The sequence below is a fragment of the Polyergus mexicanus genome, unplaced genomic scaffold (genome assembly GCF_030449975.1).
Source record: "Polyergus mexicanus isolate NDT 795.1 unplaced genomic scaffold, iyPolMexi1.0 SCAF_25, whole genome shotgun sequence".
NCBI classification, from domain to species: Eukaryota; Metazoa; Arthropoda; class Insecta; order Hymenoptera; family Formicidae; genus Polyergus; species Polyergus mexicanus.
The window spans coordinates 4,033,680-4,061,002 of NW_027223345.1; the positions used below are offsets into that span (position 1 = coordinate 4,033,680).

At 35.2% G+C, this 27,323-nt stretch overlaps 1 protein-coding gene across 1 annotated transcript in view; it reads left to right on the forward strand.

Annotated features, from left to right (window-relative positions):
- E23 (Early gene at 23) overlaps positions 1–27,123 on the forward strand; it is a 128,499-nt gene extending 101,376 nt beyond the window's left edge. Inside the window, exons 3-13 of the mRNA XM_070313691.1 lie at positions 9,073–9,233; positions 12,301–12,470; positions 16,145–16,250; positions 17,751–17,851; positions 18,546–18,801; positions 20,002–20,172; positions 21,209–21,330; positions 23,050–23,257; positions 24,756–24,970; positions 25,496–25,704; positions 26,592–27,123. Coding sequence (XP_070169792.1) covers positions 9,073–9,233; positions 12,301–12,470; positions 16,145–16,250; positions 17,751–17,851; positions 18,546–18,801; positions 20,002–20,172; positions 21,209–21,330; positions 23,050–23,257; positions 24,756–24,970; positions 25,496–25,704; positions 26,592–26,787 — 1,915 coding nt within the window. The 3' untranslated portion in view covers positions 26,788–27,123. The remainder of the gene's footprint in view (positions 1–9,072; positions 9,234–12,300; positions 12,471–16,144; positions 16,251–17,750; positions 17,852–18,545; positions 18,802–20,001; positions 20,173–21,208; positions 21,331–23,049; positions 23,258–24,755; positions 24,971–25,495; positions 25,705–26,591) is intronic.
- Positions 27,124–27,323: the final 200 nt, after the last annotated feature.

Sequence of the window (27,323 nt, forward strand, 5' to 3'; positions counted from 1 at the left end):
CTCGCGGATGCCCTTTTTCGTAATATACCGAGGGAGAGAGAGAGAGAGTAACCTTTCTCTTTTACACTTCCCTATATTTTATCCGGAACGGTAACGATCTCCTAATAATCGCCATCCAATCGGAGCTAATAACATCTTTAGATATTATCATTACGATTACTAATTATACATTTTCTCTTTCATGTTTTAGCATTTTTTTCATCGTTCATCAAGAATGAAAATTCATACTTATTAATTGGTAGTCACAGATATATATTTTGTTAAGACCTATTTTTGTCAATCAATATGCGTAATATCCGATCTGATAACAGCTGCTGTTATACCACTGCGTCAAAGTGGTTTTCGCTGACCTACCGGGAAATTGATCTTTCCCCCCCCCCCTTCTCATATAAATATGTAGGTTTAAGAAGCGTGGGCGCATAGTAGGTAGCTCTTACGGTGTTCGATGGTGCGTCATCGTCGTTTCTCTCGCGAGGAATATTCAATCTGCTTACAAAACGAAACGAATCTAAGCTATCGCGGCACTTTGACATTTCGATTTGTCAGGCGTGTGTAGCATTGCATGACCAAAAAATATATATTCACCAAAAAAAATTGGTCATTAAATAACGGAACCCCCTATATTTCATTACATATTCTTGTAGCTTACCTCGAGAGCTTTCCAAGACACTATAATAAAGTATTCTTTCATTAAGTACTTTTTGAATTATTTTATATTTTAATCTGACAGATCTAACTGTTTTAATTACGTAGGATTTTTTTTTTTTTTTTCCGCACAAGCTGTTAGCTTGGATAGGTCTTTAGATACATCGCTTGTACGGGGAGAGTCTCTCGCGAATCAAACGACAAGCAACGCTGCAGGAAACTCGTTTTATTTCGTGCGACTAAACAAAACGAGGTTATCTCGGTTACTCACAGAGTGCGAGCGGTGCGTCGCGCGCGTATGCGTGTAAACTCGTTCGATTCGCATACGCATTTATTTAAATTTGGTTAACGCGTCGAACGTAACAAAAGGATAAAAGTTGCTCGCCATTTCAATCAATCGACTCGCTATTTCGTTCGATTAAAATTCAGTTGCGATACGAACGGTATAAAATATAAAACTCTGAATCGAGAACACTATATACGTATGATACCGTATGTAAAAAAAAAAAAAAAAAAAAAAAGGAGCCTCAAAACGTGTCGATTAATCTTTTTTCAAGATTCGCTCTTTTCGCCAAAAAAAATGTGAAAAATTGCGCGCGGTCTGATTTAACACAATAATTAAATATTCCATTGACCAGCTTCCCTTTGAACTAATATCATTACGATAGCGATAATAAAATCGCATACGCTAAAATAAGACCGCAGTATTCCCCTCGCTGGTACGACTTTTAACTCGAATATAATAAGAGTAAACGAGTCGCGTCTCCTTCAATTCTCAGAGTGTGCTTACGGATTTTTTATTAGATGCAGTAGCAGTCGCGTATCTGATTTAATACATCTACAGTCTTACCTGATCATTCATTTAGCTTACAGACATTTGACAGCAATCAAAATTTGTTTTCGATAAGCCTATTGTCTCAATGTAAGAGAATCGACCGATTCCGGAAATGGCTTACTGGGAATTATTGTATCTATAATAAAGTAGAGAGTGACAAATTTAATTAATTTTTTAAGTTTTATTAGTAATCATGTATATTATTCTATGGCAAACACACACACACACACACATCTGCATATATTTATTTTTTTACAACTTTTCGTATAATGCACATACTTTGATATAGAAAATGAATAAAATATACATATTATTATATATATTATTACAACATTCAAAATGAAAAAGATATTTAAAAAATATTGGATGATTGCATAAGTTCGTGCCCGATTTTCATAGATGCATTAAGTTACTGCATGGCGGAGTTCTATTGTTTTCGTGTGGTAATTGTTGCTTACACCGAATAGATGACGTTGTCTTATGTCAATTTAGCGTCAGACATTGTTCAGATAAGTCCATTTGTGCATAAGAGAAATCGTTAAAAATGGAGAACGAAAGGTGCATTTGCGGCATGTAATGCTATATGAATTTCGGAAAGGCGTGAGTGTTGGGATCGCACAAAAAAATATTCAAAGCGTTTATTTGGACCGCGTTCCTGCTCTCCGAACAGTCAAAAAGTGGTTTGGCAGATTTCGAAATGGTGATTTCAACATGGAGGATCAACCCCGCTCTGGACGGCCTTCTGGCATCGATGATGACATTGTGCATGCCTTAGTGGAAAGAAACCCAAGGATTACAACTGAGGATATTGCTGAGAGGCTCAATATCGATAATTCAACCGCTTTTCGTCATTTAAAAAAGCTTGGATACATTTCCAAGCTTGATACGTGGGTGCCGCATCTCCTGACTGAAAGGAACAAGCTGCGGGAAAACTGCAGGAGTCGCAATGGGAAATTCTGCAGCACCCGCCATATTCTCCAGATATTGCGCCTTCAGATTTTTATCCGTTCCGGTCTTTGCAGAATAGTTTAAATGGCAAGAATCTCAATTGCGAGGAAGCTGTCGAAAACCACCTTACAAACTTCTTTCAAGAAAAACCAAGTTCTTTCTTCAAAAATGGAATCGACAAGCTTATAGATGGTTGGAAAACCATTGTAGAAAAGAATGGAGACTATATAATTGATTAATAAAAGTGTTATCTCTAAAATATAATCTATTGAAGTTTATATTTAAATGGGGCACGAACTTATGCAATCACCCAATATAAATATAATAAATATAAAATATTTAAAAAATATAAATATAAAATATATATAAAAATATAATTACCTTCAATCGCAGAACGTCACACGTATAATTGCCTCAAGTAAAACTTGTCGTTGCAGAAATTTTTATGCACACTGTTGCTTTCGCAAAGAATAGCTGAACGTAAAAATTATAAAACGGTGGACCGTATGTCGATTTGCGTATAATGTACGTTATCTGATTGTTGGCGTTGCTGAAGAATAACCATCAAACGCTTTTCACTACGACGCTTATTGCCGTTCTTGGACGGACAGTAAAGCGATAAAACCTCGCGAGAGGAGAGCTGGACACACCGTCGTCCCACTTTTCGCTGAGATAACTGCATAGATAGCTCGCCGCGCGATCTTTAGATGGTTTTCACATGAAAGAAGGAGGCTCCTTTCTCGAACTTGCGTCATTCTTTACCACTATTGTTCGCGTATGCAAGTATATTTTCTCGGTTTAAAAATATTATCAATTCTATTCCCTGACTTGGGCCATATGATACGTCCCCTTGGGATATGGCCATAATACTGATGCACGCGGAAATATACGAAGAAGGCGACAGCTCTTGCTAGATTTATCTTTAGGAAGAGCATGAGAACTGATTATCGATTATTTTTAATTAAAACTATCATTGACTCTTTTTGACAAGAGCTAAATTTATCTTATCAAATTAGTGCTCGTATACTCTTGCCACAGTTTAATCAATTCTGAAAAAATCTTATATTGTTACAATATCAATTAAAAAAAATATTGAACGTCGTAATATTTTTTTTTTTTTTTTTTTTTTTTTATGAAGGAGCAATTACAAGTCATGAAGTACAAGTATCCGTGTTAGATATAATATTAGTAGCTAGATAATGTATCTGTAATATTGGCTGAAGAGGATTTGAACAAAAATCGAATCTATATTCTATACACGGTTACCAGTATCTGTAGGCTCTGTAAGTATCGTGTTGCGCATGTTTTTTTTGATAAAATACACAGATAAAATACTTGTCAAAATATCAGCTATCGGTGGCCGTTGTTACGAGATGCAGTCAACTTTAAATATATTATTAGATAAGATGTAAATAAGTACATTAGTACTTTAGTACATTAATACATATTTCAGCACCTTGCTTTTTTTTTTAATTATTTTTTTTATAAGTAATCGGAGTTTACTGTTTATCTCATCTTGATTATGATTATATCTTGATTTTTATTCATTCTTACAACATTGTGTGGTATTTAATTGATTGGATTCTGCCATTTGAAGTCTTTGAACCTGTACTTATGTGATGAAACGATTGTTTTTTAAGAAAATTTAAGTGTTTCTGTAATTTGATTAAGAATAAACAAAATTTGAATCCAAGAAAGCTTAAAATCTCTATTTTCGAAACGTCACTATTTTGTTTGAGTTTTCGTGAATATAGTTTTTTTATATATAGAAAACTACGAGCTGGACAAAACAGAAATTTTTTTTCCTCTTCGTAGGGCCTGTAAAAAAAAAAAAAAATCTGAAATTTTCGATCTTCTAATGCGAAAACTTAATTCTCCCTATAAAAATCGTTTTTTTTTTTTTTTAATGTTTCTAAGATTTTTTTTGTTACTGAGTTATCGCGGATTATATGAAAAATAAAAGAAAATGTGTAGAAAAAAAAGATTCATTTTTTTATGTTTTTTTTTGTACTTTTATCTTGCATTTAAAAAAAAAATTTGCCAATTTCGCTATCAGAGATCTTTTTCACTATGGTTTTATGAAGCAAATCAAAAATTTATGAAATTACTTAATTTTAGTGGTAACAAAAAAAAAAATGGAAAATAAAATTCAATTAGTGTCAACAAAAAAAATTTCTTTACTTTTTTTTTTACCAATATTTGAAAAAAAATCTGACCTCCTTATGATACGCTTTGGATAATGCCAGCGGTATTTTTTCTTATTATTATATATTTATATATGCGTATGTGTATGTAAATTAAATGTGAATGATTTGCAAGAGAGTGAGAAATAATTTTATAATTTATAGAAGATCGTATTGCAGAGTCATCAATTATGAGGATTTCATCAAAATGTTGAAATGATCATCATAAAAATATATTTTAATTTTAATAACTTGTAAGAAATTCTTATATATAATTTAGATTAGCATACATACTGTAATTTTATCTCGTCCTTACGTATATATATATATTATAAGAGAGTGCTAATAATAAGAGTCCATATTATCAATGTGATTAGGTGTATGTTAAAGTTGGAAGGCCTTCATGAGCATTCTAGCATTCTAGCATACATGAAGTTTCTGATAAAAATATAAAGTGACATTTTTGCGAAATCTGTTGAAATCTTTAATTTATCGTTGTACGATTTATAAAAATCGTCGATATAATTTGCATTTTGGTATATATTTCATCGATTTTATAGATTTATAGCATTGGACGAGGATGCTTTTTAAATCACATATAAGGTCGCGCATATTCAGTTATTAATTACGCGTTTGTATCATCGCATCAGTTCAACGAACTCTGGCAGGATTAATTCGGTAAATTCAACTTCCTTCGGCGAGACTTAACCCGGGAGACCTCAACTTGACATTGAAATAATGAACCAAGAAAGTAATAAATTAAATATTACGGGATGAGGCACACTTACAAGAAAACATTCCAACTGCTCTTGACCAATATTAAAAGAATTTAAAATATATAATTGATGAAATATTATCCAAACAAAAAAAAAAATATATATATATATAAAAAAAATATCGCCGAAGCAAAAGACTTTAATGGTATTATAAAAAAATGTTCTATATTTATTTAAATATTTTAAGAGAGCACAAAAATTTTCTATAAAAAAATTGCATTTTTTTAGAGACTAAAATAAATCGTTTGCAATACTCTCGCGCATAAATTATATTCGCGAACATGAAATTCAAATCAGATGTATTTCCAAAAAAAGATATATATATATAAGAACACACACACACATACACACACACACAGAGCTTTATGCAACTGCATTGGAAGTTCGTAAATCCGGGAGGGACGACGGTGTCGCGGATGCTCGTTTTCGTAATAAACATGTGACACGTTTTCGCGCACGCGAAAGCGGAAAAGGCGCGCGATAGCGCGAAAAAAGCCGGCTCTCGCCGGGTCGACGAACCTTGCGTAGGATTAATTTGGCATGCGTTCGTAACTTCCTTCAACGAGACTTAACCCCCCCCCCCTCTCGCGATCCCCGCGACTTGACACTCGGGCGAGATATAAAGAGTGTCTTGAAATGAGATCGCGGCGGTTAAGAGGAAGCCAAGCGCCGCGCGCTTTGTCCAGAATTAAACCTCGCGGATCCTGAAGAAGCGGCGAAATTAATTCGCGCCATCATTCGCGCGCGATTGAACGGAGGATAATTACTACATTTCTTTCCCCCCTCGCGAAAATATCTGTGACACTGAATAAACTGCGCGTTATTACGTCGGGCTCGACTGGGTCGGAGAATGGAACGAGGGCGATAAATATCATTCAAATAAACGAAAAATTCTCCTTTCCCCCCCCCCCCTTTTTTTTTACCCAACCCCCGGTCGAGAGAGCATCGTGCTTCGTTTCTTTCTATCCTCTTTTTCACTTCTCCCGCACTTTCATCATTTCACTTCGCGTCTGTCTTTCCATACATGAGAAGAGGCGGCGGTGCACTTGCTTGTGGATGCTGTTATTACTATCGTAAAATCTTTCTACGTAAAACATGCAGCGATATAAGTATTGTATATATGAATGTTAAATAATATCTGCGAGAGAAGTGTATATAATGTTAGATTTATGAAAAATATATCGCGTGAAATTAAAATATAAGATATTGATTTATTTTCCGCTAAAAAGAAAATGGCATCTAAAATTGAAAGATCGACGATAGTTTTGAAATTATATACACGTATTGTTCTTTTAGAGTTGCAATTGAAAATTTAATATAAAAATCTAAGACCAACCGTAATACGAACGAGAAGAAAATACAAAGACACTTGAAGAGAAAAATTATTCTCTCGAACACTTTATACTAAATACTGTCATATAATAAAACTCTTCTCATCTTATATCTTATAAGGGAAAAATGAAATCTTTGAAATAATGGCTCTCGTATACGGAGACTTTTTTTTTCCATCAACAACTTATCGAGAAAATATGACTCTCTTAAAGTCTTAATGATGTTAAATTTTTATTTTTGCGAATCTATTACGGTATTACAGTGCGATTTTCGTGATGACCGAGTATTTAGCTCGGGGAATCTTTCGTCTCGGAACAGCCAAACCCGTCTCGTTTTCCTCTATCTCTCGTTCCCCATTCCGCCGCTTCTTCCTCCCTCTGGATACCGTCATGCAACGAGCGGCAGGGTTCAACGAACCCGAGATGACGTGACACCACCATGTCGGGAATTTATTATCCGAGTCCTTTTTTTTTTTCGCGCGCGCCTCGCGATTTGAGCGCGTTCTTGGCTTAGTTTCTTCCCGATTTCACTAACGCCCCGTCATCATGCGGTCACGGATGTGTGTGTATGTGACGTTCCCGCCATACCCGTCGATTTTTTTCCCCTTGGACGTTTGTCACGCATGATTCTTGTATCGCCACGACCGAGCGAGTGCACGCTTTACGCAAGTGTTTTTATCGTTACGAGTTCGTTACCATTATCTCTGTAGGAGGAATAAAAAAAAAAAAAAGAATCACGGATACTATATAAATAACATTTTATGTCACGAGAGACAGATGAAGAGATGACGCAATTTCGTAAAAGCGTCTGATATTTTGTATATACATTGGTATTTTAATATAAAAATACAGCAGGATGATTGGAATATCACTGTGTTTTATTTGCCATTACGTGATAACTTTTATACGCTATCCTTTCTGTTTCAAATTCTTTAAAAAATTACAGCTATATTTTTAATTAAAATTTGATCAATTGTTTTTATTTCGTAGAAGGTTTTATATTGCACCTGTTACTAAATACTTATGTAAGAACTTGTGACTTACATAGTTACGATCTCACGACGATTTCTATTTCATATTACTAATTTATATATCGACACTTGTATCGATCTCTATACATAGATAATTTCTATGTAAATATTTCAATATTTTTTAGGCTGTTTCTATCCTTAATGAAGATTGGTAAAGCAGCATTGCAATCATAATTAATAAGAATTAATATTGTGTAAAATCGTTAAAATAATCGACATTTCTTATTCTGAGATTAAATCTTTAATAATGAAGGTTTCTATTTTTTTCTTATATAAATCTATTGAGAAAAAAGAAAAATCTAAAAAAGAAAAAAGAAAAAGAAAAAAATACGAAATCCTAGAAAAATAATATATGTCATACTATCAATGACACAAATCAAGAGGATATAATCGCCAAATATATGAGATATAACATGTAATTAATTCTATGCTAAGAAGATTAGGCGAACAGAATTTTAAATGAATCGCGATTGTTGGGGAATAAAGAAGGACAGGTGAGACAAAGGATATAAAGGATTCTCCGGCAGTCTGCTTCGCCATTGGAAAAATGCCATTTTCTCGTCATAACGCACGCCTAGATAGGCTTAATTGGCGTCGCGGAATAACTCCCATGAGACGTCATTGTTATTATGAAGCTTGATTCTCCTCGCGCGATTCGTCGTGCCTTCGTGTGATCCGACTGAAACCACGTCACTTTGCTTTAACGACGCCACACGGATCCCACGACTGTGTAAGATCGTATAGACGACCGAAATTCTCGTCTACCCAAATGCGCTAAAGTGAACTTTTATGGGATATTTGCGAATGCTTCGCGGAACGTTAAATTAGGGTTAATCCCGTTAGCGCCACATCTCCGATAAAAACGTCGCGACGTACTTTTTTTTTCTTTTTTCTTTTACCGGACGTCGCACGGTAGAGCTATATAGATCTGGGGAATATAATTAACACATTTAGCGCCGACGATAATTCTGTAGTTTCAGCTTGCAGAGTCTGTGCTAATGGTTTGCTGCAACCACGCGAGAAGCAAGAGGCCAATATAGCGAATACGTATAAGTTTTGAAGATTTTATTGCGGTCACGTAAAGAATTATACGAGAAGATATTTGAGGAAATTAAAATTTAAATCATTGTTCACATTAAAGATACGATTACCTAGAAAAGATTTTTTTTTTTTTTTTTTTTAATATTTATATAGATGTAAATTATTCTATTTCTTTTGCGTGAAGAGTTTTATATCGGAAAATGTAGAACGGAAGGATTAACAGAGAGAGAGAGAGAGAGAGAGACTCTCTTTTCTGAAAATGCGACATTTGAATGTTTACAGAGTGGAAAGCTCAGCGTTGCAGTTGGTGTGCCCGCTGGATTCTCGTCCGGTGCAGCTAATCTTCCGAGGATTGCAGGTGGTCAAGGAGAAGCGAGTGCTCCTTCGAGATGTTTCGGGAGTCGTCAAGCCAGGCGAATTATTGGCCGTTATGGGCCCTTCGGGTATGTAACCATCTCTCTTGTATCTTAATCGATTTCACACGTTAAATCTCGCGACGCGCGTAATATCAATCGTATTATTAAAATCGTATTTAATAATGACATAATTCTCTTCCTCATTTTAATATTATTCTTCAGTTTCGTATATAATATTTAGAATCTTACACATGTGTGTGTTTTTTTAGATATAAATTTTTTTTTAAATATGAATATAAGAACGTAATAATTTCGCGTACGTAATAAATTGTACGTTATGTTTGTTTAATTATGAGAATCACCGCGTTAAAATCAATTGACAACAGCAGGTGTATCTGTTATATTCTTTAAAAATGTACGAGTCAACATTAGGGTTGCACCAAGACTAGTCTTGGTCTTGTCTTGATCTAGTCTTGAATTTCAAGACGAGATCGAGACAAGATTTTAAATTAATTATCAAGACAATAGCAAAACAAATTATCAACATTCTTGATCTTATCGAGAAGTCTTGGTTTTTGAAAAAAGTTATCTAATTGTTCCCGAAACATTTATAAATTTAAAAACTTGAAAAAATTTAAATTTAAAGAGCCTGCGCATATCATTATCATTACGCACTTTAATGTGACATAAAAATAGCGCAAATTAATTGCTTTATATTACTTAATTTATAAAGTTTAATTTCAATACTTACGTTTAAAAATTATATCTATCGTTTTTTTTTTGTTTGTTTTTCTGACAATATTTTATTTTTCATTGCTTTCAATCCAAATAAATCTTCATATACTTTTTTACCATCTTTCTCCAAATGTTTTTTTTATTTTTCATTTTTATTTCTTTAGTCACATTTTCTTTTTCACATAATAAATATACGCCGATTTTTTCATTGTCTCTCGTTTCATACTTAAAATAAGTTTTCTATGCGCATTGTTTAACTGCACTTATTTCCGAACTTTCGTTATCACTTTCGGAAATGTTTGCATGTTTAGCGGAAGAACTTGGTTTTCATTTTTAGACCGCGTCTGCACAATCGAGACGTGAGCACACGCGGTAAAGAGCAAAGGAAAATCGTGCCCGGCGCTTCGGATAACAAAAGAAATCAGATATACTTACTATTTTCTGTTTTTTTATCCAGCTGATGAATAATTTAGTGTTAAATAAAAACTGTTAATAAAAGTCAAGGCAGGACAAGACAAGACAAGATCATTGATACAAAAATCCTCTCAAGACCAAGACAAGATTAAAATTTTCAAGATCAATACAATATTTTTGAGAATATTGTCTTGTCTTGGGTCTCGTGCAACCCTAGCTCAACATACACATCGAAAACTAAATTGTCGTGTAAATTTGCCTTAGATGATTGCATAAGTTCGTGCCCGATTTTCATAGATGGCATTAAGTTACTGCATGGCGGAGTTCTATTGTTTTCGTGTGGTAATTGTTGCTTACACCGAACAGCTGACGTTGTCTTATGTCAATTTAGCGTCAGACATTGTTCAGATAAGTCCATTTGTGCATAAGAGAAATCGTTAAAAATGGAGAACGAAAGGTGCATTCGCGGCATGTAATGCTACATGAATTTCGGAAAGGCGTGAGTGTTGGGATTGCACAAAAAAATATTCAAAGCGTTTATTTGGACCGCGTTCCTGCTCTCCGAACAGTCAAAAAGTGGTTTGGCAGATTTCGAAATGGTGATTTCAACATGGAGGATCAACCCCGCTCTGGACGGCCTTCTGGCATCGATGATGACATTGTGCATGCCTTAGTGGAAAGAAACCCAAGGATTACAACTGAAGATATTGCTGAGATGCTGAACATCGATAATTCAACCGCTTTTCGTCATTTAAAAAAGCTTGGATACATTTCCAAGCTTGATACGTGGGTGCCGCATCTCCTGACTGAAAGGAACAAGCTGCAGGAAAACTGCAGGAGTCGCAATGGGAAATTCTGCAGTACCCGCCATATTCTCCAGATATTGCGCCTTCAGATTTTTATCTATTCCGGTCTTTGCAGAATAGTTTAAATGGCAAGAATCTCAATTGCGAGGAAGCTGTCGAAAACCACCTTACAAACTTCTTTCAAGAAAAACCAAGTTCTTTCTTCAAAAATGGAATCGACAAGCTTATAGATGGTTGGAAAACCATTGTAGAAAAGAATGGAGACTATATAATTGATTAATAAAAGTATTATCTCTAAAATATAATCTATTGAAGTTTTTATTTAAATCGGGCACGAACTTATGCAATCACAAATATATATATACTTGATATTTATTAAAACGTTAATTGTGCAATGAGTGCGATATGTAATTTCGAATTTATATACTACTATATTGTTGCAATGATTTTATTTTTCATCTCGCTCCATCTTTGAAGATGTATCGCGTTAATTACGACTTCTCGAATACCCTTCCATATTTCACGTTGTTCCTCGCGGGTCTTAATCGCGTGGTGTTGCGTAGACACGTCGCGTGAAATTAAATCTGCGTTTCTATCTTTAACCGCTTTTATAACCGCGCCGAGCAGTGAAATATATACCAGCCGGACGAAAATCGCCGGCTGGAATATTTATCGTTGCACGGTGAGAAAGTCTGTTCGTTTTCGACGCATCGTGCGTCACGTGTGCGTCCACTAGAGAAATTTATCGATCTTTAAAAAAAAAAAAAAAAAAAAAAAAAACCGTATTTTGTTAAGTTTCGAGGAGTTTCCCACCCCCCGCCTAATACGAAGCATAAAACTAACGAGATTACGTTAGTGTCTGAGAATATTGAAGATTTCAGGCACTTGTTCAGAGATGAAAAAATTTGAGGAATTAAAAATATAGAGATGCTGGAAATTGAAAAATATCGCTTCACAGATGTACAAAAGATCAATCATCCACTTAACGATGATACGTATCCTCCGTAGAGTTTTTTAACTCATCCAAACACATTTAGTCAAGAATGTTTTATCCAAGTTATACTTTACATAATAATTTCATGTAACTCGTGTATAAATGACGTTTAACACGACACGATGCGCGAAAGATATATTCGTTGAAACATAACGATCATTATACGAAGGCGCTAAATTTTTGTCTGGCACATTTGTTTACGCAGGCTGCGGTAAAACAACACTGCTGAACTGTTTGTCCGGCCGTGTTGGCTTGGACGGCGGTGAGATTTGGCTGAATCGCGAGAGGCTTACCAAACGATGGCGCAGAAGGATCTGTTACGTACAACAGCAGGACGTTTTTTTTCCCGATCTCACCTTACGGCAGACCCTCGAGGTAAATATAATCAGAAAGATCGATACGGTAAGCCAATCGCACAGGCCCCCCGATACAGGGTTACGCGAAACTCTCGCGAGGATCGCGAACTAGTTTTGCTTCTTCATACAGATTTCACAATCTGTTATAAATTGAAGAATCTTGGGAATAAATTTTTTTTTATTCGAAAAATAATTTATTCGATGATGATATTCAAAAATTTTAAGCACATACAAAAATTCATATTATATCGATGCGTATAAAGAAAAATGATTAGCGAGAATAAAATTTACCAAGCTGCACCATTGAGACGAGACAATTGCCGTGGATGCATTTCTATACGCGAGATAAAGGGACGAAACGCGTATACGATCATGCCGTTTCTCCGTTTTTCCTCGAAAATACAGGCATCACGGGTGTGCGCCAAGACAGCCGTCTCGCCTTTAGCTCCGATATTCATCACGACCCACGCGCGCACACGGTGGGCGGGAATTAGGAGGGCACCCTCCGCCCGCAAAGATCGCGGAGAAATGCTAAGCGCGGGCTAGGGGGGGCCCAACGCGCGCTCCATCGCCGTTGCACTTGGGGGATTTAAGAGGTCTCGCGTGGAAAATGGAAACGGACAATTAAATGTGTAATTTGTCGTTTAGCCACTAATTGAATAAATGGCGTCGGTACATCGGGAAGAAAGGAGTCGCGTAACAAGCCTGGTGCGCATGAGAGAAAAAAATATATGTTTCAATAACTTTTATTTTAAATTTCGTATTTTTTTTCTTCTTTTCCTTTCTTTCTATTTTCTCAAGCGTGTATTAATTAAAGATATATAGCGACAAGATTCGTGAGAAATAAAAGTTTATTATTGCGGGGGAGTGATTATTTCGCAATAAACAATTGTGACGATATAATCAGGGATTATATACATATAATAGGATAATCGATGGCTTTTAAGGTAATCACGATTATACGATTTTTAAGTTATAAGTAGATGGAGAAAACGATAATTAACATTATAAAATAAAGCGCATTAATATTTAAATGTATTTATTTTATTCTTACACAGATGCAAGATATTTCTCTAAGAACGTTATTATCTCGCGTAAAATTTAAAATATTTTCAATTTCACGCGAATTTTTAGCTAAGCTCTCCCCCCCCCCCCGCCCACCCTCTCTCTCTCTCTCTATTTTTTAACTTGTACAATAATTTTTTATATTTTAATTTTCTTAAATAATACACGCAACGAAATATACAAGAAAATGAATGGATGGATGACACACGGTTTAACGGACGCGAGATTAATTTTTTCTTCTTATCATCATCGCGCCACGTGTTAGGCGAAACTTAAATCCAACGTTTGGATCCGATGATGTGCGATCGATTGTTAAAATCAGAAACGAAACTCCATATCTCTCGGCTCGTCAAAATCACGTATGATAAGCATAAAGAGAGAGAGAGAGAGAGAGAGAGAGAGAGAGAGAGAGAGAGAGAGAGGAGCGTGTCGCGTGCGGCGACCACTCGTGTAACCCACCTATCTATACCTACGCGGCACGCGCGTGTCACACGCGAGACACACGGTATAGCGACAAGAGACTAGCTCTCGCAAACGAACGCGTCGTCGTGTCCGTCGTTCGTCTAGTTGCGACCGTTAACGGGTTACCATGAGTGAGGGAGGGTGGGGGGGGGGCGGACACGCGGGGAGAGCAAGGACCGTATGTTTCGATGACGTCATAACTCGGTCAGTGAACCGCTCGTGAGCTCGCGGCGTGCTTACGTCTTACGGTTTCAAAAACATTTGGCGCCGCCTCTACACGCACGCACGCACGCACGCACGCACGCACGCATGCACGCATGCACGCATGCACGCACGACGCATGCAGGCGTGCTCGATGCGCGATGACCGCCGCTTCTTTCAACGGGATGACACTTTCTCTCTCCGGGGAAGCCTCTCTCCCTCTCTCTCTCTCTCTATCTCTCTCTCTCTCTGCTCTCCCGACCACTTCCTCTCTCTTTTCGCGCGCTGGTTTTCGCTTCCTATTATTCTACGCGGGGAACACGTTCCGTACTTGACGGCGAACGGACCTGGGTGTCTCGATTGCACCATCAGGCCTGGTTGTATGATTTTTAACCTTTAACCCGTTATTAATCGTGAATCAGACTTAATCCCGTATCTGTCAAAAGTCGCGAGTTTCTTTCTCTATTCAAATGCTTCGTCGGCCGTTATTATTTCTCTCTCATAATTTATGATATTTAATTTAATTTATATTTAATTTTAATTTAATTTAACGTTTATTTAATTTAATTCTAATGTTTAATTTATACTCACGTATACGAGGTATGTGAATATTGAATATTTATTATTAGAGTAAGCTAAAAGAGAGAGAGAGATCGCTTGAAATTGAGTTTAAAAAAAAAAAAAAAAAAAAAAAATTTAAGATCGAGTATTTTATTTGTTAAAGTTTTCATCGTTCAAGGGTCCCCTTTAAAAATAGACGGGTTAATTTGTTAAAGGAGACCGGAAGGAGTTTCGCGGTCCGGTTCTATAGCCGGGTGTGTATCGTCGTTATCTTTATTTAGACATAACTGGTGTTCCCGGCGCGAGTATAATATCATCGACCCGCGCACCACTTTCTCTCTCCGCGTAACGGGCCGCCGCCGCCCCCCCCCCGTTCCCCGCCCCCCGCCCCCCGTCCCTCCCCCCACGCTTGTGTAACGGTACGAGGAGCACGAACGTTGGAGAAACGAGCGTGCTCGTCGTCGCCCGGTCTCTATATCCGTACATATCGTCGATCCATATAACGATCCATACATCATCGCATGTCCAAATGTCCGATGACACATTGTCGAATGGATTTAGAAGCGACGTTTAAGCGGGCTTACGTGTAGTTGATGAGACACCTCTTTTCTTTCTCCCTTAAATTTTCTCGATTATTTTTTATACAACTTTAATCATATCCTTCCGTAATCGATGTGATAATTTATAATATTGTATTTAAATGTCAAATTTATATATAGTAAAATTGTACAGATTTAATTCATATTTAATTAACAAATATCAATGTCTTTCAAGCAAGTTTTCTCTCTCTCTCTCTCTCTCTCTCTCTCTCGATACGCTTAATGCGCTCGATCGACATAGATTGACATTGCGATCAATGTGTTTCAATCGAGACGAGAGGGGTGGTTTCTGATTTCATTCTAGACGAAAGATAAATCGAATTGCGATAATAAAATCTATAGGGGCACAAAGGATGGGGGGGGAGGGGTGGGGGGTAATTAATCCTGTCACGTACAATTCTCGCGATAACACTTAATTATACCTATCGTTAAGCGATAACGATTTCGTAATCGACTTAACGATCGGATCGTAAGGGCCTCCGCCTTCCCCCCCCCCCCTCCCCCTCTCCCCCTACCGTCCGATGTAGCGCGTTAGGGTAATAATAGTTACAAAGTGGCCTGGATATATATTGCGAAACGGAAATGCATCTACGTCTCTGCGGTGCGGTTTTGTTTACGATTGACGTTTAACGCGCGCACGCGGCCCGTATGCAAAAGCGTGCGTACACGCGGCGGTTTTTTAAAGCCGCGCGAGCACGCGATCGATATCACGAGATTATTGTATTGTATTGTATATGTAAGGGCGCGCGTGCGCGTTATTATGATGATCGATGAAATATGTCTGAATGCGTGGGAAATTTTGCAGTATCAGGCGAGGCTGAGGCTCCCGGACACGCTCTCATACTCGCAGAAGATGCAGTGCGTGGACCATATCATCGAGGTCCTCGACCTCGCGGCCTGCCAAGACACCAGTGAGTACGACGACGACGACGTACGATGTGGCGACGCGGGCGAATGCTTTTAGACCCGCGAGACGAACGTCGACGGCGCCGGCGCGTATTCGGATTCCACCGATCGTGTATAATTTGCTCGATCGCCGGTAGGAGTCGTAAAAGAGACACGCGTGGTGTATAAACGACGGGCACGAATCGGGCGGATCTATTCTCGCCTTTCGATGATTAGAAGCATCGTTATTCCAGGATCTAATGGCTCTCGCACGATCGAGTTTTGCCTCGCGTCTCGTCTTCTGCGTACGATGAAAATCAATTTAACCCAATTTTGCGCGACTTTATGTTTGTTAAGAGAGAGAGAGAGAGAGAGAGAGAGAGAGAGAGCGCGTAAGCAATAAGTCATAAGCTTTCATGAGTGTTCCTCGTTTTCGATCCTTTAGATAAATTTCATGTAAATAAGCGCGTCTACAATTAAGGACTCTAATCTCATGGAGATTAGGCTTATCTGTTTGGAAAATGAACTATCTTAATTAATTTAATCCATGATGACGATTTCACGATGTTTCCGAGAAACTCTACGAACAACTATAAATATCGACAACTCTATTAGTTTGATATAATAACGTAGATCGCATCAGAAATTAATTACGTTAATAATCTCCGTTCTCCGCGATCGGCTTTTATCGTCATCGCTTGTCTCTTAATTTTGATTAACATTTTTCGCGATCACGAATATCAAATTGTCGCACGAGTACAATCACATATATATAATAAACAACACACAAAGGACGGACAAAGTACGATATACAGATTTTTAATATAAAGATATATAAAGATTTTTTCTTACCGAAAATATTCTATTCGACGTTATTTCTTTTAAATACTTATGCTTTCGTAAATTAAGCCTTAATTCGATAAAGAAAAATCAGTTTAATTTTAGTCGAGAAGAATAAGATTTCGTCCCTTATTCGGGGTGCTCTAAACTTTTTTTTTTTTTTTTTTTTCCTTCTAGACAATGATGATCGTCTACGTTTTCCCATATTTTTCGCGTGACATATATCTATTATTATACGGTCGAATATTATTTTTCAATTATTATTTAGTTCCACGCTTATGTATCGTGACGTGATAGTAAAGTTGCATATACAAATTAGGAAATGACGTATCGATCTCACACGAAAATATTTAAAACGCGAATATTCTGTATATATCCTTGACAGATTTTATGAACATATTTTTTTGTACTTTTTTAATACATATTTTTTTTTTTACAATAATTTTTTGATTTTTAATATACTTGTAATTTTTGAATACAATTCTTCGATTTTTTTGTACTTTTTTAATACATATTTTTTTTTTACAATAATTTTTTGATTTTTGATATACTTGTAATTTTTGAATACAATTCTTCGATGAATGCAAGAATGAGTTATAATTTTTGAACTTATAATTTTATATTTACGCGAAAAGCGTAATTTTGCTAATATATATATAGGTCAATGTGATATCTGTCTTGTATAGTTATCGGAGATTATACGAAACGGGGACTTTCTGGTGGTGAAAAGAAGAGGACGAGTATAGCCTGCGAATTACTCACAAATCCGTCATTAATGCTACTCGATGTAAGTTTTTTTTTTACGTATATTTTCTTATAAGTAAGTAGCATGCGTATTTTAAATCTTATTCTATTCATAATTAATTTAGTAATAAACATAATTAATTTTAGAAAGATTAATGAATAATGTGTTTGCATATAATACAATATATGTAGGTATATATAATCATTTTTAAATATTTATTATAAATCTATTTTTATACATATGTTTTTTTATAATCTATCGGTGTAAAATTTCACGCAGAGAAACTCTAAGATTCTTAGAATGAAATATGTACTTATCGAATTATAGATCTATAAATCTCATGATTTATACATCGAAGAATCTTCAAATATATTCAACGAAAGATTTCCAAATTCAAGATTCTACTCACGATAAGAACGTGAATTATCGAACGCGAGAAATATGTAGTAAACGTGAATGCGCGGAGAGCTGAAAATCCGTAGAACGAAAATATATGATTTTAATGATTTAGAGAGAAAAAGAATTCAACATGTGTTTGAAACAGAATATTATATTCCATGGAAATCTATTAAGATATGTTTTTAATACCGCGTGGATATACAATACATGTTAGATAATAGAAGAGATAAATAAATGAATTAATTTTTTATAAAAGTTTATTCAAAAAGAAAAATTATCAAAAATAACACGGTAATATTATGTTCGCTAATTTATAGAATCTCTCATTGCACTTCAGGAACCCACGAGCGGGCTCGATTCACACTCGGCCCAGGCATTGATCTCGCGGTTAAAGAAGTATGCCGAGCAGGAGGGTAAGAGCATCGTGGTGACGGTACACCAACCTAGTTCCAGGATGTTCCACAGTTTCAGTAAGCTTCTTTTACTGAGTCGCGGTCAGGTAGCATACTACGGTTCGACGGCGAATATCGGCAGATTCTTCTCTACGATAGGGCTTACCTTGCTGCCGCATTACAATCCCGCAGACTTTATTCGTAAGTGCATTTCGTTGACGTCAAATCTGATTTTGTGGAATTTTATTTCATGAATGATATAATATTTGATAAATAGATTGCCTTGCCTCTTCAGTTTGCTCTCGATAATTTAAACTTATGATTTCTAAATTCAAATTCTATATACATATCGTTGGAAATAACTGCATGTCTACAAGGAATATAGATACTATCTAGGATAATAAGATAAATAATCATATGATTTTATATTTGATATTTATATTAATTTTTAAGATTTATTTTTCTCTTATATATCTTTTATATTAATTTTTAAGATTTATTTTTCTCTTATATATTTTTTATATTAATTTTCATAATTTATTTTTCTCTCATATATTTTTTACATTAATTGTTAGGATTTATTTGTCTCTCATATATTTTTTACATTAATTGTTAGGATTTATTTGTCTCTCATATATTTTTTACATTAATTGTTAGGATTTATTTGTCTCTCATATATTTTTTACATTAATTGTTAGGGTTTATTTTTCTCTCATATATTTTTTACATTAATTGTTAGGGTTTATTTTTCTCTCATATATTTTTTACATTAATTGTTAGGGTTTATTTTTCTCTCATATATTTTTTACATTAATTGTTAGGGTTTATTTTTCTCTCATATATTTTTTACATTAATTGTTAGGATTTATTTTTCTCTCATATATTTTTTACATTAATTGTTAGGATTTATTTTTCTCTCATATATTTTTTACATTAATTGTTAGGATTTATTCTTCTCTCATATATTTTTTACATTAATTGTTTGGGTTTATTCTTCTCTCATATATTTTTTACATTAATTGTTTGGGTTTATTCTCCTCTCATATATTTTTTACATTAATTGTTTGGGTTTATTCTTCTCTCATATATTTTTTACATTAATATTTATACAAATAAAACGCAAGTTAAATGTAATATTTTCTAATTTTACAACAAATTTGTTTAAGATATAGAAATAAGAAATGAGATATGAAATAATGTGTGTGTGTGTTTGCAATGTTCCAAAATATAAATCACATTAATTTTTTTAAAGAAATGATTTCCGGGAATATTTCTATATTTTGAAATAATTATTTCATACTAACGGAATGCATACTGCAGGAAGCGAAACAGATGGCTGTTCCCGCGAAAATTCCTGAGATTGCCTAGATCTCACAGCGTTGTACGAAACACTTGTTTTAGTGGAACAAATAAAGGGGCCGGAGGAAGTTCGAGAGCGCATCGTTGCCGCGGCGAGAGCTGCAAGACAGGGACCTGACTGCCCACCGGAACTTCGTCCGGAATATAATCCCAGCCAACATCCGCTCTGCGACCATCTCATCCATTATCACGAGCACCACATCAGCCACAACGGTATTATATAGTATGCAACCGCCCCACGATATACGTATATATGTATGCACACCTAGACCTTCCCCCGACCGCAGGCGGATACCGTTGCGGTTCCGATGTACCCACTTAAAAGCGCGTACTTGCAAAGATCGAATATCTCGCGAACGCCGGAAGGGCTCGTTTTATAGATCGCTAAGATAGACAATCTGATGTTTAGAATTAATGAAGGTTTAGAATCTATAACTCACACAGTTCTGCAACGTACAACTCTTTGAGAATTTTTTATTTTTCCATTCAGATGTAATAAATATATATTAATAGATCCAAGATAATTTAAGATAATTTTACACATTTTCTCTCGATATATTAATAAAATAATAATCGAGGTTATATATAAAAAAAAAAAAAAAATATGGTCGCTGCAGGGAAATCGGGATCAGTTTTTAATCAGAAAATAACGCGTAAAATAATTGTAATAAATTAAATTAAGTTAAATATTTTTATAATTATATTAAACGCAAAAGATATCAAAGCTGTTGAAAATAAATAAAATATCTAGGATATTATGTATATAATTTCTCTTCAATTTTTTGATTTTATTTTGTTAAAACATTAAAATCAAATTTTCTTTATACTTTATATATACAATAATTAACATTTATTTGATCGTTTTTATCGAATTTTTTTTAGATGGTTTAAATAATTATTTTTTGTTATCTGCCTTAAAATCAGACGTGATACAATAAGAGAGATCATATAAAATCTATGAATATGATAAAAACGCGACAATACGTTATAATAATATTTTGCAAAATATTCAAACACTACTATAACGATATTATAGTTGAAAACGAGTCAAACGGATTGGTCAAATATTTAAAAGTATATATTGCGATAAGTTAAGCTATGATAAATATAAACTTTAGAAAAATATCGTGAGATAATGGTCACAGAAATTTTTTCTCCCTTTCATCTCTGCCTACTCGTATATTTATTGATTCAACTATGCAATTCTCACAAAGCTAATCTAAACATTCATTTCTCCGATGCTTTACAGTGAAGGAAGACGAAGGCCGTACGCTATGGCTGGATACACAAAGCCACGCCAGTAGCAGCGCGAGTTCTGCTGATGACGACTATTCCTGGCAATGGCCCACCAGCTTCTGGTCGCAGTTCAAAGTGAGTACGCTTTGAGAATGTGTGTTTTCAGCAATTACCGGATACAATGCCATTCTACTCGCTTAAACGTACTTTAACCTTGCTCGAGCGGTTGACATACTATATTCTGTGTTCTGGGAGAAGAGGGCGAGAGGCTTCAAGTACATAATTGTATGCACAATGATACACGTGTCAATATAAAAAAAAAAAAAAATATTAACGCTAATATAAGTTAAAAAGCCATTCTGTCTACAGAAAGAAAAATATAACAAATTATTTTCATTAATTTCAAATAAAGTCTTGTATCTGTGTACATTAATATCAGTTAATTCCTATCTCAATATTAATTATCCTAATTTTCTTTTATCTATCTTATAAGAAAAAAAAATAAAATAAATAAATAAAGAAGCAAAGAAAATTATATCGGTATTAATAAAATTATAATTATATTAATTAATCCAAAACTATCTTGATATTTATATTCTCTAAAGCGTTATCTTTTCCAACAAATAAAAGCGAAATGCAAGTTCATCGAGCCAAGTAAAATATTGTTATTCGCTGATGAAAGAGAATCGAATCGTTATTAATCGCGGGCGTCGATTAAGGAATGCAACTAGACTAATATCGGATTACATATTCACGATCGCGTCGTGGGTGGATCGCGGCATTGTCGAAAACACCCTGTATATACCAGGATTATTCTTTGATAAGGTCTTCGAAAACCAGCATTGTGAAACTTTGCGTTCTATTTTCTCAGCATCGGACGCTGAGATAATCGAAGCGCGTTTCACAAGCATTAATCTAAGGGCTGCGCATTAAGATCAATGGATCTGGAATATTGTGTATTATCCAGAAAATAGCGTGCTCAAGGAAGAAATTTAATTAATTAAGCTTCGAAAAAGAAATGCTAATAACATATCTTCCTAACTTTTGATTGAAAAATCTTCATGTTATAAAGTTTCAATTTCATATCACATAGCGTTACGTAACTTCTTGTTTAAATATAATTTTGAACTTTTATCAACGACTTTTATACTTTGCGCATTATTATATAGCAGTGTATAAAGTTTTATAATTGCGATATTATAAATGCGTATTCATGATATATATAATTATCATGTGGCGATTATAAATGAAATATACAGGGTGTTTTTCTAAATAAGTGCGAGAAATTTTAGGAGATGATTCTTTGTCGAAAATTAACGGGGATCTTTCATATAAACATGTACCCCTATATTTCTCCCTAAGGAGTTATGTACTTTTTTTTTTCCCCCTTGAAAACTATTGATTTTACGAAAAAAATTAAAGAAATGAAAAAGTTTCTAAAGGAATCAAGCTTTCTAACGCATATTTTTAGAAGATCACATCTCGATCCGTTAAAAAGTTTTAATAAAAAATTGGATAGAGATTGCTAGTATCCTCTTATAACGATACAGGAAGATTAAAAAAATATTAATAAGTATCCTTTCTATTACTGGGAAATGTCCATCAAATTTCATTTTTCTAACTTGTCCAAAATTTGGAAAAAAAAAAAATTTAATTTTCACTTCCCTCTTTGGGAGAGTGTAAAATTTTTCGCACTTATTTAAAGACCCTATATATATATATATATATAATCTTTAATTTAAAATATTTACTAAATTAGAAAATTGCCGTACAGATTGCAAGTAAATTACGTAATGATTCTGCAAAAATCTACGTTTATTTACGCAAATAGAGATATCATGTTCTTGTTTTCAGGTATTATCGGAAAGAAATTTTCAAGAGGCACGACCGCGAATGTTGTCGCGTTTGAACTGGTTGCAGACGGTAGCCTTAGGATTACTAGCCGGGCTTTTGTGGCTGGGACTCCCCAGAACTGAAGCAGCCCTTCACGATATTCAAGGATGGATGTTCTTCAGCACCACGTACTGGATGCTTTTTGCACATTTTGGAGCACTCTCTAGCTGTGAGTTGAATTTAATTTAATTCTCATTTGCGTAATTGAAATTTCGGTTCGAAAAGAATTGAAGTGTCCATTGTGGCGAGAAACTCGACTGATTATCTCGACAATATATCTGCATCAACGTGGTACTTGAATAAAACGCAATTACAATTTATTAAATTTGTGGCAAACCAGCAGAATACATTTTAGAGACGGACTCCCTAATGAAGATTGTAATTATGTATATTTTTTACATCGACAATATTAAAACGTTTATTTGCGAATTAAGCTCGAAGCGCGATGAAATCTTATTTTTCAACTAATAAAAGTTGATATTTTTTTCTCAAAATTCTTTGATTAAATTTAACTTCAAAAAATATTTGATTCGAGATTTGGCTGCCAAAATGTCTATCAAAAATTTAAAAACTGCACGAGAAATCTTATTTTTCAACTAATAAAAGTTGATATTTTTTTCTCAAAATTCTTTGATTAAATTTAACTTCAAAAAATATTTGATTCGAGATTTGGCTGCCAAAATGTCTATCAAAAATTTAAAAACTGCACGAGAAATCTTATTTTTCAACTAATAAAAGTTGATATTTTTTTCTCAAAATTCTTTGATTAAATTTAACTTCAAAAAATATTTGATTCGAGATTTGGCTGCCAAAATGTCTATCAAAAATTTAAAAACTGCACGAGAAATCTTATTTTTCAACTAATAAAAGTTGATATTTTTTTCTCAAAATTCTTTGATTAAATTTAACTTCAAAAAATATTTGATTCGAGATTTGGCTGCCAAAATGTCTATCAAAAATTTAAAAACTGCACAAGAAATAATCATCTGCTCTGATATTCTTAGATTTTAATTTATCTATTTTATCATATGATTCTCGATATCATGGAGAGTTTATGCGATACGTTAATAATATTTGCGGAAATGCAAATATGTATAAGCGTCCAGCTTTACTCGATTTGCGTAAAAGCTTGTGGAAGCATCACGCAAGCGTGCAGAAGTAGATGAAGCTGATAGGCTAATTGGACTTAATTTAATATTAATTTAAATAATAATTAATATATTCTATCAATAATAAGATAGTTTGTATAGAAATGATTTTTTTCGTTTATAATACTTGATCATTAAAATTATTATTATTATTATTATTATTATTATTATTATTACTGCAGTTACACACATCTTCATAAATATGTATCTAAATACAACGTGCCACAAATATTTTTCATATACATTCAATATTAAAAATAATAATTCCCGAAAAAAATTATCGTATATATGTCTTCAGATATGCTTTGATGATATATATATATATATATTTTTTTAACAACGACATTTGTAAGGTTTCTCTTCCAAGACATGAAATGGCGCCACTTATTCTCATTGTGAAGAAAAAAAAGATCGACCACCATAAGCGGCTTCCACTCCCCTGCGGTGGGGTTGGGGGGTGGGGGGTGGGGGGAGGTTAATTCTGAAAATAACGCGCGCGGGACGATGACGATTTTCCAGTTCCCCCGGAGCGCGAGGTGATCAACAAGGAGCGCCTGTCAGGATCCTATCGGCTCTCGGCCTATTACCTAGCGAAGATGGTCGGCGAGCTGCCGTTGACGGTAACGTTGCCCGCGGTCTACCATATAATCAGTTACCCGATGCTGGGCTTCCACAATCTGGCGGTCTTCGTCGCGTTGCTCGGATACTTGCTGCTCAACACCATTGTCGCGCAGGTACGTACAATATATTTGTCCGTTTCACTGTAAAATCCGTTGCTTAATCCACGAGACGTAATATCGATCCTCGCATCCGATGAGATCGTTATCTAAGAAATATGTAAAAATATCTCTTGTATTTTATTTAAAAAAAAATATCTCGCCTTTACTATTATATCTGTTTCAGAGAATTTAGAATTAAATATTTTAAAAGTTGAGTCTTTCGCTTTTTTTTTTTTTTTTTTTTATCCTTTCTTCACGAATGATAATAATTGAAAAAGTTAACATGACGTTCCATCGGACCGATGAAGAAATCGTATTACGTCACGAGGATGAACCGTACGGATGTTATCGGAGTGATTGGGGGGGTGGGGGGGAGATCGATATACATTCGCAAATTTTTGTTCAATCCAATATCAGAGTATCATTCCTGATGAGAGAAATCGATCCGGCTGACAAGGATTGGACTCGCCTGTTCGATATACGTTGTAAATCGATGTTATCGCGGCCAGTTGTTAAATTTGATTTTTGTCCCCATCGCAGAGCGTCGGATTCTTCGTGGGCGCATGCTGCCTGGATCTGCAGGTGAGCATCACCGCGTCCGCGCTTTACACGCTGGCGACGCAACTCCTGGGCGGTTATTTGGCGACGTCGGTCCCACCGTGGTTAGCATGGGCGAGATACATCAGCATGGTGCACTACGCCTATCAGAATATGCAGATTCTGGAGTTCGATTACGGCGCACCGATCACGTAAGGCTATATGTATTTTTTCGTTTACCGCCGCCTGATCTTTCGATTATCAAAACTTTAAGAATGAGCGAAATTTTATATCGAACGAATGCAGAATATAAAATTATTAAAAAGATTTTTTTTTTATTTTTTTTTATTTTTTTCGTTCGACAAAAAATATTATTAATTAAATATAATTAAATATAATCGATAAAATATAATTTGTAATTGAGTGAAATGAATTTCAGATTATATACAACACAATGATTTAACGATACAATTTATAAGAACAATTCTCTCTTTTTTTTTTTCCTCTCACGAAAGACACAGAGTATTACGTTGAAAATATTTCGAGGAATATAAAAAAATAAAAAGAAAAATCGATGCAAATAGAGAAGAATATACAATGTATATGATCATAAATTTTTATTATACACAATGTCTCCCCGATTTAAATGGCAAAATTTCAGGAGCGTGTAGGAGACCGAAAAGCTAAGACAGAAAGTCCTTTAGAAGTTTGCTCGTTTTTGCTCCATTTTGGAGAAAATGACAAAAAAAAGAAACAAAACAAGTTTTCGTTCTTTTTATTTATTTATTTACATTTTATTTATGTCATCATCTATTTAATGCAGATATTGTTCAAAATGTTGACCTCTTGCAGCAATGCAAGCGTTACATCTAGCACTGACCTCATTAACTGCAAGCTCTTGAAGTTTTGTCATTTAAATTAGGGACAGCCTATATATCGACTAAATTGCTCCATCGTAACGTGTCGTTATAATTATATAATTATTATATATTGTATGTATAATATATCAAAGACACATATAATATAATAGTTGAATGTAAAATCCGCTTGTGTCAAGCAACCCTTTACTGATCCTAGCGCATAATCTTTTGTACGACAGATGCTCGCAGCCGAGTAAATTCGCTGAGTGCAGAAACGGCACGACGATACCCGTTGAAGCGATTCTGGAGAGTCAAGGCGGGGTCAGGGGCTCAAGTCTACCACTTTGGGCGAACACGGCGGTACTGCTGGCGTTCCTGATCGTTTTCCGAACCCTGGGCTATCTCGTCCTGCGTTATTACCGTGTACCAAAATGAGCGTGTCGGGAATAGCACGCAAGTAGTACGAAAATTCTCCACGCCACTTTCGCGAATCTTCAATTTTATGATTATAGAAGTATATATATATATATATAGTTATGTGCCACGTGTCTCGCTTTTATCGGGAAAATAAGGGCCGTACGTTTCGCTGCCCTTTTCTTCCCCTTCCCCCAAACCGACATTCTCTCGTCGGACGTCTAGAAATTTTTTTTCTACGACGTAAAACCCGAGACCGCGAAAGATTTCGGCAAGATATACATTATCAATGCATACGTGAGACTCCGTTACATCTTGTAATAAGAAGGGTGTGCATGTGATATGACAGAGAGAGAGAGAGAGAGAGAGAGAGAGAGAGAGAGAGAGAGGCGTGCCAGCGCGTACACGCGCGCATAAATGTGAGATAGCGTGAATGAATACGGGTGGATTGTTTTGTTTGCGGCAAAAAGGGTATAATAGTAGAGAGATATTTCGGCGCGGTGCCGCGCCGCGAAACCGACTGAAAACTTGTACGTTGACGATGAATCTTTATACAT